This window comes from Amyelois transitella, chromosome 5 (genome assembly GCF_032362555.1).
Source record: "Amyelois transitella isolate CPQ chromosome 5, ilAmyTran1.1, whole genome shotgun sequence".
In the NCBI taxonomy this organism is placed as follows: Eukaryota; Metazoa; Arthropoda; class Insecta; order Lepidoptera; family Pyralidae; genus Amyelois; species Amyelois transitella.
The window spans coordinates 6,033,899-6,045,544 of record NC_083508.1 but is presented as its reverse complement, the minus strand read 5'-3'; the positions used below and the strand labels follow the sequence as shown (position 1 = coordinate 6,045,544).

The following is an 11,646-nucleotide window of genomic DNA, read 5'->3' as shown; positions in this document are numbered from 1 at the left end:
AACGATTAGAAAATATAATCTTAATTTTCGCGTAGCAATGGCAACAAATCAATTGACAGTGGTAACACTGATGACGTAAAACGTCAATTTTAGAAAGTTGTCTATTAATATAGTACAACTGGCTATATTTGATACTTTGTTTTGAAGAAAATTGCTTGAATAAAATTTAAATTTCAGCTCAAAACGTATTGAGTATACTATGTTTTCAACTTGCAAAAATTGCAATGGGTTCCTAACCCGTGGCTGACGTTTAATTTTATTTATTTACGAAATAAAATTGTACATTTTTTATAGTCCTAAGTGTAACATTTGTGTTAATATTTATCAGTTTTTAATATTTATTGTTGATGACTAAGAAATAATGTCCTTCGAGTACTTGCCTGTGGCCGAAGACGAAAACGAAGAACCCATAGAACTCCCTATTGAAGAAGATGGAACGTTGATGTTAACAACAGTGTCTGCGCAATTTCCTGGATGCTGTGGCCTAAAGTACAGGCATCCTGAAACGAAAACTATACGCGGTATCAGATTAAGAGACGGTAGGCTATACCCTCCCCCTGAAGGATGGGGTAATCACTTATATGTTTGCAGTTTTCCCAAGGAAAACAAGCGTAAGTCGGGAGAAAATTCTGAAACCTCCACTAGCAAGAACAAGCGCAATGATAACCTATGCTCAGATTTGATTGTATTGGGTTTACCATGGAAAGCCACTGAGCAAACGGTAAGAGAATACTTTGAGAAGTTTGGAGAAGTTTTGATGGCGCAATTAAAACGCGATCCCAAGACGGGCATGTCCAAAGGTTTTGCTTTTATAAGATTTGCTTCATATACATCGCAAATGAGAGTGTTAGCCCAGAGACACATGATTGATGGAAGATGGTGCGATGTTCGGATACCTAATTCTAAGGAAGGCTCTGTATCATCAATGCCTTGCAAAGTATTTGTAGGACGCTGCACAGAAGAGTTGACAGCTAATGATTTGAGGGAATACTTTTCTCAATTTGGGGAAGTGACAGATGTATTTATTCCAAAACCATTTAGAGCGTTTAGTTTTATAACATTTTTGGATCCAGAAGTAGCGCAAAGTCTGTGTGGTCAAGACCATATTATAAAAGGTGTCTCTGTAAATGTATCAAATGCTTCACCTAAACAGAATAAGAGTGGTTCTAACCAGCGAAATCTGCCAAGTAGAAACTATGAAGAGGGACACCCCCACAATGCTTCTAACAACAACTCTTGGAGCAGCCGTAATATGGATATGGTGAATATGCAAGCCCTAGGTATGTCTAGTCAGCATGGACAGACTGCTGTGGCGGGAGGTGCTGGCCAAGCACAGGGTGGCAGTATGCCTATCGGAATGGGAGGCCTCCCTGTCAACCAAGCATTAGTAGCAGCACTCAACCAAGCAGCAGGGTGGGGACTTATCAATAATATACCATCAGGGGCTTCTGAGCAGGGTCCCTTTGCTGGACCAGCTTCATCTGCACCTCCGGGGCCACCCAACATTCTCTCTTGGATGCAACAAGGTAACTCGGCTCAGGGACCATCTAGTCAGTGGGGACAACGACACCAGTCCCAAGGCCACTCTGTTTGATCTAATATCTGATTCAACAAGCTCATGATAATCACTGTGATTGTAGCAACAATTAGATAAATTATCATTTTGTTTTATCTACCACTGTAATTTTTATTGGGTTGTTCTTTAATGAGTGGTGTACCTATGTAGTTTGCTACTGGTGTTATTTATTTATTGTGAAATTGCTTTTGTGTTTTGTTGATTTTCTTGAAACTTATAGTATAATGGCATGGTGTATCGATTTATTACACAGATCAGAAGATCAGATTTACATTTTAATGGTAGGTGATCCATGTAGGTATGTTTTTTATATTATAGTAATTATTATTCAAAATAATAAGTGTTGTTGTGCTTCTGTTTGTCTGTTTACATTTTACAAAAAGGCTTGCACTATTCCTCCACAGTTAACATAAAAAAAAACTTATATGTACAGTGCAAACTCTTTCTTCAAACAGACTGAGGTACATGGCCATGGTACTAAACTTATTGTATTAGCAGTAGATGGGTTGCATATAGGCTTGCCAACTCAAAAAGGCATTTCTGGGAATTTCCAGCTCGGCATCCGGGAGCTATATTATGTGGGCCATACAAACAAAATGGTATAAAAAACTATTTTTTTTTTCTTGTAATAGAATAAATGTAATGTTGTATGTAATACAGCGTAATACAGTGCTTGATGTTTAATAAACTAAGCTATACAGTATGATAACATCTTTAATTATTTATAAAGAAGTATGAAGTTTTTTAAATTAAAATTATATTTATTTTTTTGATGCATGAAGTGGGATGGTTGTCAAGGCTAATTGCATATTTGGTGGTGTTAAAACCTGAAACAACCAAAATTCACAAGATGTATCCACCATAAGAACTGTTGGCATCATAATTTACAAATGAGCGAGCATGATTTGATAATTGGGTACCTAATTTCTTATGTTTATCCTTCCATCCAGTCTTTAGTAGGAAGTGGTTTACTTTTCTATGTATCACTGTACCTATGAAGGAGTTTGCACTGATTTTTTTTTACGTCACAACACTCCTAATAATGGTAGCACCAAAATATTTGTTAATAATTTTGTTGTATTATATTAGAGGTTTTACAATTAAAAATACAAGGAGTTTCTTATAAATCACAATTTGACTGGTTCTCACATTATTGGATAGAATATTAATGAATTGTAAATTCCAAAATCTTTAATTGGCTTTATTTACAAAGATGTTGTTCCAAGACAAATAAATTGAGTTGTTAACAATGTCAATAGAAAACTGCTGCAATGCATCGAAATGTTGGATTACTTATAATTATTTTACGATACGATATTTAACTTTTAACGTATATCTCGCCACATACGACAAAACGTGGCACGTGCATATATTTCCGGCGATGTCTCTGAAGGCGTCTTGCCCACATTGTAGGCGTTCAAAGGTGCTTTTCCACCAGGAATGTGCAATGCAGCTCTGTCAATCTCAGCAATGCAGAATGTGGCCAGTAAAGTTTAGAGGTTGCTTCCACTGGTTCTACTAGAGTGCATGAAGACACCTATGTAGCATCTGGAAGAAAGATATACTTAGCTTCCATAGCAGGTATCCTTCGTAAAAACAAGAACACTGCAGAACTTATTTATACTTATGCTTAGCTGTGCAGCTAACTGAATGTGATTAAGTGGATATAACAAAGTTACTGCTTAATTTCAAGTGTTAATGTAGCTGATTACTGGCTATTTCACCGAAATGGTGGTACAAGCGTCCAAATTGTAGGGACTATAAAGTGTTTCAACATTTTAATGCATTTGCCGCACTAATGTACATTATACCTATGTATATTGAAGCTACATCAAACTTCACAATATTTCTTTCAACTAATTTCATTTGAGCTACATTATATTTTTCACGAAGCTCCATGTATTTTCGTGAAAACATAATTGTTCAAACATAATGTCAGGGTTTTATTTTCAAAATAATATGTCATTGTTACAGACACAAACAGCAGTTTCCAGTACAGGCAATAGAGTGTAATTGGTATTATATGTTGACTTAAATGTTGTGGGGTTATATCTCACAACATCTGTACCTACTGTAGCAAGATCCAGTCAATTCTGAACTTGATTCTCAATCAAATGTATATCTGATTGATGGATAGTTTGGGGAAATAATTCATATTTGGTTTATTTTGTCATAATATATGAATTATTCATACACTTACATGTAATAGAATTAGAGAAATGTGCTTATATTTTAATATCTAATATGTTTCAACAACAGGCTGTTTGTAAAAAATAGAAATCTATTGAATTGTTATCATTGTTTAAGAAATAATGTTGATTATTATAAATTTATTGCATGTTTTCTCAGGTGGATGTAGGCATGAAAATTGATGGCAGATGTCTATTTTTGTCAAGATGAATAGTTAGACTATTTTTGTGAATAAGCTATGTGCGATTCTTTAGTAAATGGATAAATATAAACTTAAGCTCTGACATAATAGCCTCTGTATATTTTAGGACAAAATGTTAGCATGGGTTATATAAATTAATGGCTGTAAATATATTCAGACCAACAACCACAATCATAAGATGCACTCTATTTATTCAATTTGGGACTTAGGTTATTGTCGTGCGCCCGATAGCGATATACTTAACAGCAAAGGTGAATATACAAAATAATGATATCTACAAAAGCAATCAAAATATTCGGCAAATAGGCTGTTTTACTGGAGCTTAATTGATGTATTACCCTACTATGACTATTAAGTACAATGTTAAAGAAACCTATAATTTTATTAAATAGATATTAGACATCGAAATGATATAGCGATTCTCATAGCGATGACATTAGCTTTTTCAACATTAATTACTTTAAAACTGAGTACCTACTATGAAAAACGTAATATTGACCAGGTGTTTGTATTATAGGTACTTAAAAGTACCTAAGTGCTAAATATTGTCTTTTTCTGTATAAGTACATCATAACATCATAAAAATCATATATGTCTACTAGCGACCCGCCCGGCTTCGCACGGGTGCATAATTATAAATGTTATTATTATTATACATAAAAACCTTCCTCTTGAATCACTCTACCTGTTACAAAAAACCGCATCAAAATCCGTTGCGTAATTTTAAAGATTTAAGCATACAGACAAACAGACTAAAATAGCGACTTTGTTTTATACTATGTAGTGATATACTGATATTATTCTCAGGTAAAGATTCGCGCTAAGAATGTACATGATATCACACCAATAAGACAACGTCACGTGTGAAAAAAGCTATAGGTAGGCTGGGTTGGAAGTATAAGTTTTAGCTTGATTTGTTTGTTTTATTAACTTATTTGGCCATTTGTTGTTTGGTTCTAATTTATATGCATGAAGATTGACGTTATATAGTTAGATATTTTCGAGTGTGTATTGTAATTATTTATGGGAAATCGTAATGATAACTTAATTTGAAACGTCAATTTGAAGTAACAGAGCGTAGGTATAGTAGATATTTATATCTATAGGAATATCAAGCTTGACTTAAATAGTTTAAAAATCTATTCAAAGCTAACCGCCCCTCCACTATATGTTTTATGTTACGTTTAAATGAAATTTAAGGGGTTTCCTATTTACATGTAATATTATTTTGAATCCATAAATAACAGATTGTGATATAAATAACCGTTTATCAGTATGATATGTAATATATAATGAAAAACATAGGCAGACCACGACCATTAGTTTTGTAATTTTAGCCATTTGAATGTTGGGGTCAGTCCACTCTTTTGAGTGGTCACGTAGCTGCTTTAAATAAAATATTTTTTACACACATCCCTGATGACATTGAATATTTTTATTTAAATACATAAATATTTATATGTGTTCCTTTAATCTTATACACATTTATTTTCCATCATAAATGAACAAAAAATGTATGTTACCTATATTTATTTAATGTCCATTATATATCTTTTTAAACATATATTGGTAACTCAAAGATTAAAGATTGAACTTTTAATCTGGAAAAAAATGCCAGGAACCCGTCAATGTAAAGTTATGTTTTATTTTTATAGTTTTGAGGTAAATACTGTGTATCTATTTGTTAACCTGTAACTTTTTGTGGCTTTCAAAATTTGGCCTTCATTATTATTCTTGCTTATTTCAGCTCTAATAAATCACTTTAATTTTTGCGTTACGGGGCAAAATTACTATGAGATCAGCCAAATCATAAATTTGTTTAAAATAAAAAATTGAATTTTATCTGGGGTAAGAATACAATGAAGTGACTAGGTAAAACACAATCTTTGAATAAAAGACGAAAGGTTATGGACATCTTCAATGTTATATTTTCTGGGTTTTCCTTTTTAGATATTCTTTCAATTTGATGTATTTACATTAACTGGTAGGTAAACATAGAAATTCTAGAATGAAAAATAAAACTAGCTTTGGCACTCCTTTGATGAAACCATTATGTATTACCATTGTATATTACCTAATTCAAACTTAAATCACATCTTAACATAAATTGCAATTAATGAATTCATAATTAACTGAGTATCTATACAAAAATTTTGTAATTTACGTGTTTTTATTTATGTTTTTTATTTGTCTGCATATTCTAAAATTTTATCATAATAAACTAGCTGCTGCCCGCGACGTGATCCGCCGTAAAACTAATAAAAATCAGATTGTTAGCTTCTGTTGGTCATATTTGTATACCTATATCTCCAATATCGATATTTTTATCATATGGATATATAGACTTAGCCATAGATTCCTAAGAAGTCTCAAGACTTATTATAATGCAAATTTTATGATGTCGCTTTGTATAGGGACAATGTAACACACCTGCGGGTAATTTCAACTAATTACATAATGAACCTCCCTTAAATTTATGCCTGATAATGTGTTTAAAAATATATATACCTATTTCAACATGAATACAAAGAACAGGATACAAGTACTCTTTGGCGTGAATTTAATCAATTTTCAGTCAATTTTGTGCATAAATAATACCTACAAACAAACAAACCTACTTATTTATTTGTAGTCATATTTTTGATTTACTAGTTGAAATTACTCCGACGCCCCTATACATAATATAGAAGTGGAAGAACCCCTTTTATTGAATGGGAGATAAACTATAATATATAATAGAAAAATAAATTTGAAATATAAAATATTTATTATTTTGTAAAGTAAAACAAAAAAAAATTTGTTAAAAAATTTACGAATGTCTAATCTGTCTGAAAAATGTACGTAGGTATATCACGTAAAAATAACAAGAACCGCAAGTTTATAAACTTCCTAGGAAATTTATAAAAATTCGTAGGATTCTGAACGAGAAATAAATTGTATTACTCGACCTCTCGTGGTAAATTTATAAACATACTGCTATCCATTTGTAAGATTCTAAACAAACGAAAAGAATTCTTAAAATACGGCAAATAACTCACTGATTGGTCGTTGTTGACTTTAGTAAACTAATGTAACAAAATAAAACAATTTTGACAGTTCATAACAATAGCAACATTTAATTTTGACAAAATTCACACGAGCAACCGATTCGTTTATGCTGCATAGCGATCAATGGCGGAGGAGAAGCAAGTAATGGTACACGTCAGTTATTTCACCAATCAAAGCGCACTATTTGCTTAATTATTTGGCGCGTTAATTTGGTAAGTTTATCCTACTACTATTATAAAGGCGAAAGTTTGTATGGATGTTTGTTACTCTTTCACGCAAAAACTACTGAACCGATTACCATGAAATTTGGTATGTAGGTAGCTGAAGACCCAGAATAACACATAGGCTACTTTTTATCCCAGAGTTCCCGCGGGATTGATAGGGTTTCCATGAGGACGAAGTCGCGGGCGGCCTCTAGTAAGTTAATAAATTTAAAAAGAAATATGGACGTAAATTCATAGAGTCCTACGAAAGTTTATAAACTTCCTGGAAATTTATAAACTTGCGGTTCTTGTTATTTTCCAGTAACAATTAGTTTTACATACTTTAAACGAACGATTTGCACCTTAATTTCATATTAATATCATACTTCCTTTTAATTAACTATTTGTTTAGGATTATGTACGGTGAAATATAATTTGGTTAGCTATATTGTTTTGATTCTGTTGAAAATGTACTTAAATATTTAATAGTCATCAAAGATGATAATATCTGGGTAGGTAATCAGTAATCAGTGCAAGACAATAACAGTGTCGCGTTTGAGTTGCCGAATAAAATAGAAGAAAGAAGATCTAACCGAATTAAAATAAAAACAGATATACACCCAACTTACACTTTCGTATATTGAATTAATTTCAGTTATTTTGGATAAAAATGTTAAAATTTTTGTTTTAAAGTTTATTTGTTGGGAGTTTATACTGTTTAACTTTTCTGGAATAATATTTATTACTATTTCACGATTTTTAGTAAATATACCTATACTTAGAAAAAAAATTGCACTGATGGGAAGGTACAAAATAATGTATGACATTTAAATCGCTAGATAACCACCTTTTTCCGTAGATGAAAAGATACGTGAGGTGCTTCGCGTCATGACGGTAAAAATGATGTGCGCATTGATGGCAAAAGATGTTTGTAAAGAATTTTCTTGTAAACTAGAAATGAATTGTCTATTTATTGTCCGAGTGCACTGCAGAAATGTGGTGGAAAGTTATTTGTATTGTATTTAATGTATAGTGTCATTTATTGCGAATCCCGCATATAAAAATATATGATTACCGTTTCGTTACTAATAATTAACTTACTGATCTTGAACCTAAAGCGCTTTTTTACAGATTGTACCTAATTAACTACCGGACTATTCTCATGTAAATGTAAATCGACTCAATCTGAAAACTTGGCATATTTAATTTATAATACTTACTAGATCTAAACATCTAAATACACGGTAGGTATTTTACTAACAGTTCTAAATCGCCTTTATAACAAATGTTCATCGTGTTTCAAGCTAAACTAGTATTTTTTTTTTCGAATTAAAGCTTACGTTTTTTAAAACCGTTAAGATGTAATTTTATAGTTTTCGTCAGAAGGAAAAACAAGATATTTTAGGTTAGTAAAATACCTACAGAAAAAATATACCTATTAAGTACCACACACCAATTACGAAATACATATACAATGAAAGATTTTATTTATTTTTGGGCCGTGTAATATAATAAGAATCACGGAGCGGAATTCGGGACTTTAGCTACACAGCATAACTCGACATCTAGCGAGGCAGCTACGTTTAGAGTCGAGCTTCCTCCTCACTATTACATTACCGCTGCGGCCACTAACTGATGTTTGTGGCTATGTCTACTGTCTATATCATGTGTATAACTTAAGATAGGCCGATGGTGTATATACCATATTCTGTTTCTTTTTTGGAATATAGCTTTGTATTTCGGCACTGATAAGCGACTTTTAAAGATAATATATTTCTTTAAATTAAAGCACTTATCTGTAATCATGCACATCCACGCTGCTCCGTGATGTAATAAAATAGGTAACTAAAATGTTTGTACTGCACAGGCAGATAAATTATTTATAAATGATTGTACATTATAATTTTGAGTGTGAATAATGAATACTTATTGACATGAATTCATGAAATAAAATTTATTTAGCGTTGCCGTTTAGTTTTTTTTTTTATAATTGATTCCCATTCTGTGTGGTTAATCCTATGTGGTTAAGTTTAGTCACTTCTTGGGCAAGAAAAGAAAGGTTGTAGACAGACCTCGGGCTCCAGAGGTAAGGTCGCAACCAGAACTAGTATAGAAGGATGATATTTATAGGTAGTATATCAAATGCTTGGCGTGCTTAATAATAACCTAACCGTATTCGTTCAGTTCCGATGTCGCTTTTAAGATTTTAGTCACATAAGTATAGGTACCTATGTATACAGTCTTGGCCAAAAGTATTGAGCACCTTACAAATTTCACTCGATCACGGTAATTATGGGAGAAACCCAAATCTATTGTTTAAGTATTCTTTTGTCGGTTATATACAAAGGTTTTAAAATAATGACTTATACCGCAGCTGGCAATAAAACACCTGGGTGCAATAAAATGTGTCTTTTACAATTTTTGCATTTATTTTTTAGTTCGCTACCATCGCTCGTTGTGACAAAATCCAGTGATCTAGTGCGCCTTTGGTATTTTATTTCAAAGTTTTAAGTGTTATAGTTGCGATATGCCAAAACGAAACGAACTTTCTTTAGAAAAACGAGTGCAGATACAGCTTCTGCATGAGCAAGGGAAATCACAAGTAGAGATTTCCAAAACTGTGAAATGTTCGCGCCGATCCGTGCAATATGCTATTCAGCGATTTTCTGCTACCGGATCACATGAAAATAGACCGAGAAACGGGCGCAAGCGCATCACCACAGACCGTCAGGATCGTCAGTTACTGAGAGAGTCATTAAGAAACAGGAAAAAAACATCTTCAGAGCTCGCTGCTGAGTTTTCAGAACAAATAAAGAAAACAATTTCTGCTCGAACTACTTACTCGTAGAAGACTTCAAGAAGCTGGTCTGAAAGGCTGTAAAGCTAGGAAGAAGCCATGGCTCTCCGACAGTAACAAAAAAGCTCGGTACAAATGGGCCTTACAACACCGAACTTTCACCGCTGAAGATTGGTCAAATGTTGTGTGGTCAGACGAATCAAACTTTGAGGTGAGTAGGTAAGTCAATTTAATGCCCTCACAAAATAATATAAATTGGTTTAAATTCTTAACGCATAGAGGAAGTTCTTTTTATTTCCGGAACCCAATATTTTTCTTTTTATTGCAGATTTTTGGTACACCTGGCCTTTGTGCGTCGCCGGGTCAAAAAACACAAAATTCAAAATTTTTTATTCATTATTATAGGATACTATTATATCGCTTAATAATTGTCGTATGGTTTAACAACTTGGTTGACGTCAAATAAATTACTTAAAAACTAAGTTTACTGCCGCTTCCAAGGCGTCAGTGCAGAAGAAGCGGTAACAAAAATCAGAATCAGAAGAAACGGTGGGCGAAGAATTTAAGCCAGAGTGTGTGGTCCCAACCGTAAAATACGGCGGCGGCAGTATAATGGTCTGGGGTTGCATGACCGATTCTGGAGTTGGCGAATTGTTCGTGTGTGAGGGCCGCATGGACTCTTCTAAGTACCTACATAAATGTGCTAGAAACTGCGTTGCTGCCTTCATTCACGAAACTTTTCGGTGACACGAACATGGATAGTGTTAAATTCCAGCAGGATAACGCGCCTTGCCACAAATCTGCCCGCACTATGACATGGTTTCGGGAAAATAGCATAGAGCTTCTTGACTGGCCTGCCCAGTCGCCAGATCTGAACCCCATAGAACATTTATGGGGTTTATTAAAGCGTCGAGTTAGGCGCCACATAATTAACAACAGAGAAGAATTGAAACGCTACCTGCGCCTAGAATGGAACGCGATTACTGCTGAAGACTGTAAAAATCTTGTTAGCTCTTTACCAAAAAGAATTTCTGCTATAATTAAGGCAAAGGGTGGACCCACAAAATATTAATTTTCAATTTATAAATAGTAAAATAAACCATTAAAAAACGTTTTGTTTTATTTCTATTTGATACTCCGCATAAAACTGAAAGATGTCATGGGTGCTCAATACTTTTGGCCAAGGCTGTATATCTTAAGAAAAAATACCGCTCGCGTAACTAAGGAAAAACAGTCAGTTTTTGCGGTAAATTAGCTAGTAATAAGCTATTCTGCGATGTGCAAACAAACATACAGACAGACAAATATAGTCATCTTGGCTTCTTTTAGTGCTTTAAGTATCTATTCCTCATGTAAATATTCCTCTCTTTAATATCTCCAATTGAGGTACAGACATATGTAGCTAGGTACCTACCTACTTATAAATTTAGGTGTATCGACTTAAATATAAATAATGTACTACCAGCCGTTGGCGGCATTGGCTTACTTGAAAGCACACGGATTATGAAAACCCTTTAGTAACTATATAGTTACGATTTAAGTATGCATATAAAAGAAAGAAAATATTTATTGAGCATTAAATACCGATCACTACTTTATCAATACATAGGTATAAAACAGTAAAAAAAAT

The 11,646-nt window shown here is 33.4% G+C and overlaps 1 protein-coding gene across 3 annotated transcripts; it reads left to right on the top strand.

Annotated features, from left to right (window-relative positions):
• The first annotated feature begins 184 nt into the window (after positions 1-184).
• Positions 185-9,185, top strand: LOC106131908 (TAR DNA-binding protein 43). Of its 3 annotated transcripts, none has more exons than XM_060954944.1 (2): positions 185-1,857; positions 3,551-9,185. In XM_060954944.1, the coding sequence occupies exon 1, from the start codon at positions 362-364 to the stop codon at positions 1,592-1,594; it is 1,233 nt and encodes a 410-aa protein (XP_060810927.1). In that variant the 5' UTR covers positions 185-361; the 3' UTR covers positions 1,595-1,857; positions 3,551-9,185. The 3 variants fall into 3 exon arrangements, with proteins under 3 accessions (XP_060810927.1, XP_060810928.1, XP_013186638.1); XM_060954945.1 differs by having other exon boundaries at positions 185-1,870; XM_013331184.2 differs by having other exon boundaries at positions 186-1,526.
• The last annotated feature ends 2,461 nt before the right edge of the window (positions 9,186-11,646 follow it).

Bases quoted from the DNA above. Each gene is read 5' to 3' on its own strand.
- LOC106131908 (XM_060954944.1), top strand. From the start codon at position 362: ATGTCCTTCGAGTACTTGCCTGTGGCCGAAGACGAAAACGAAGAACCC.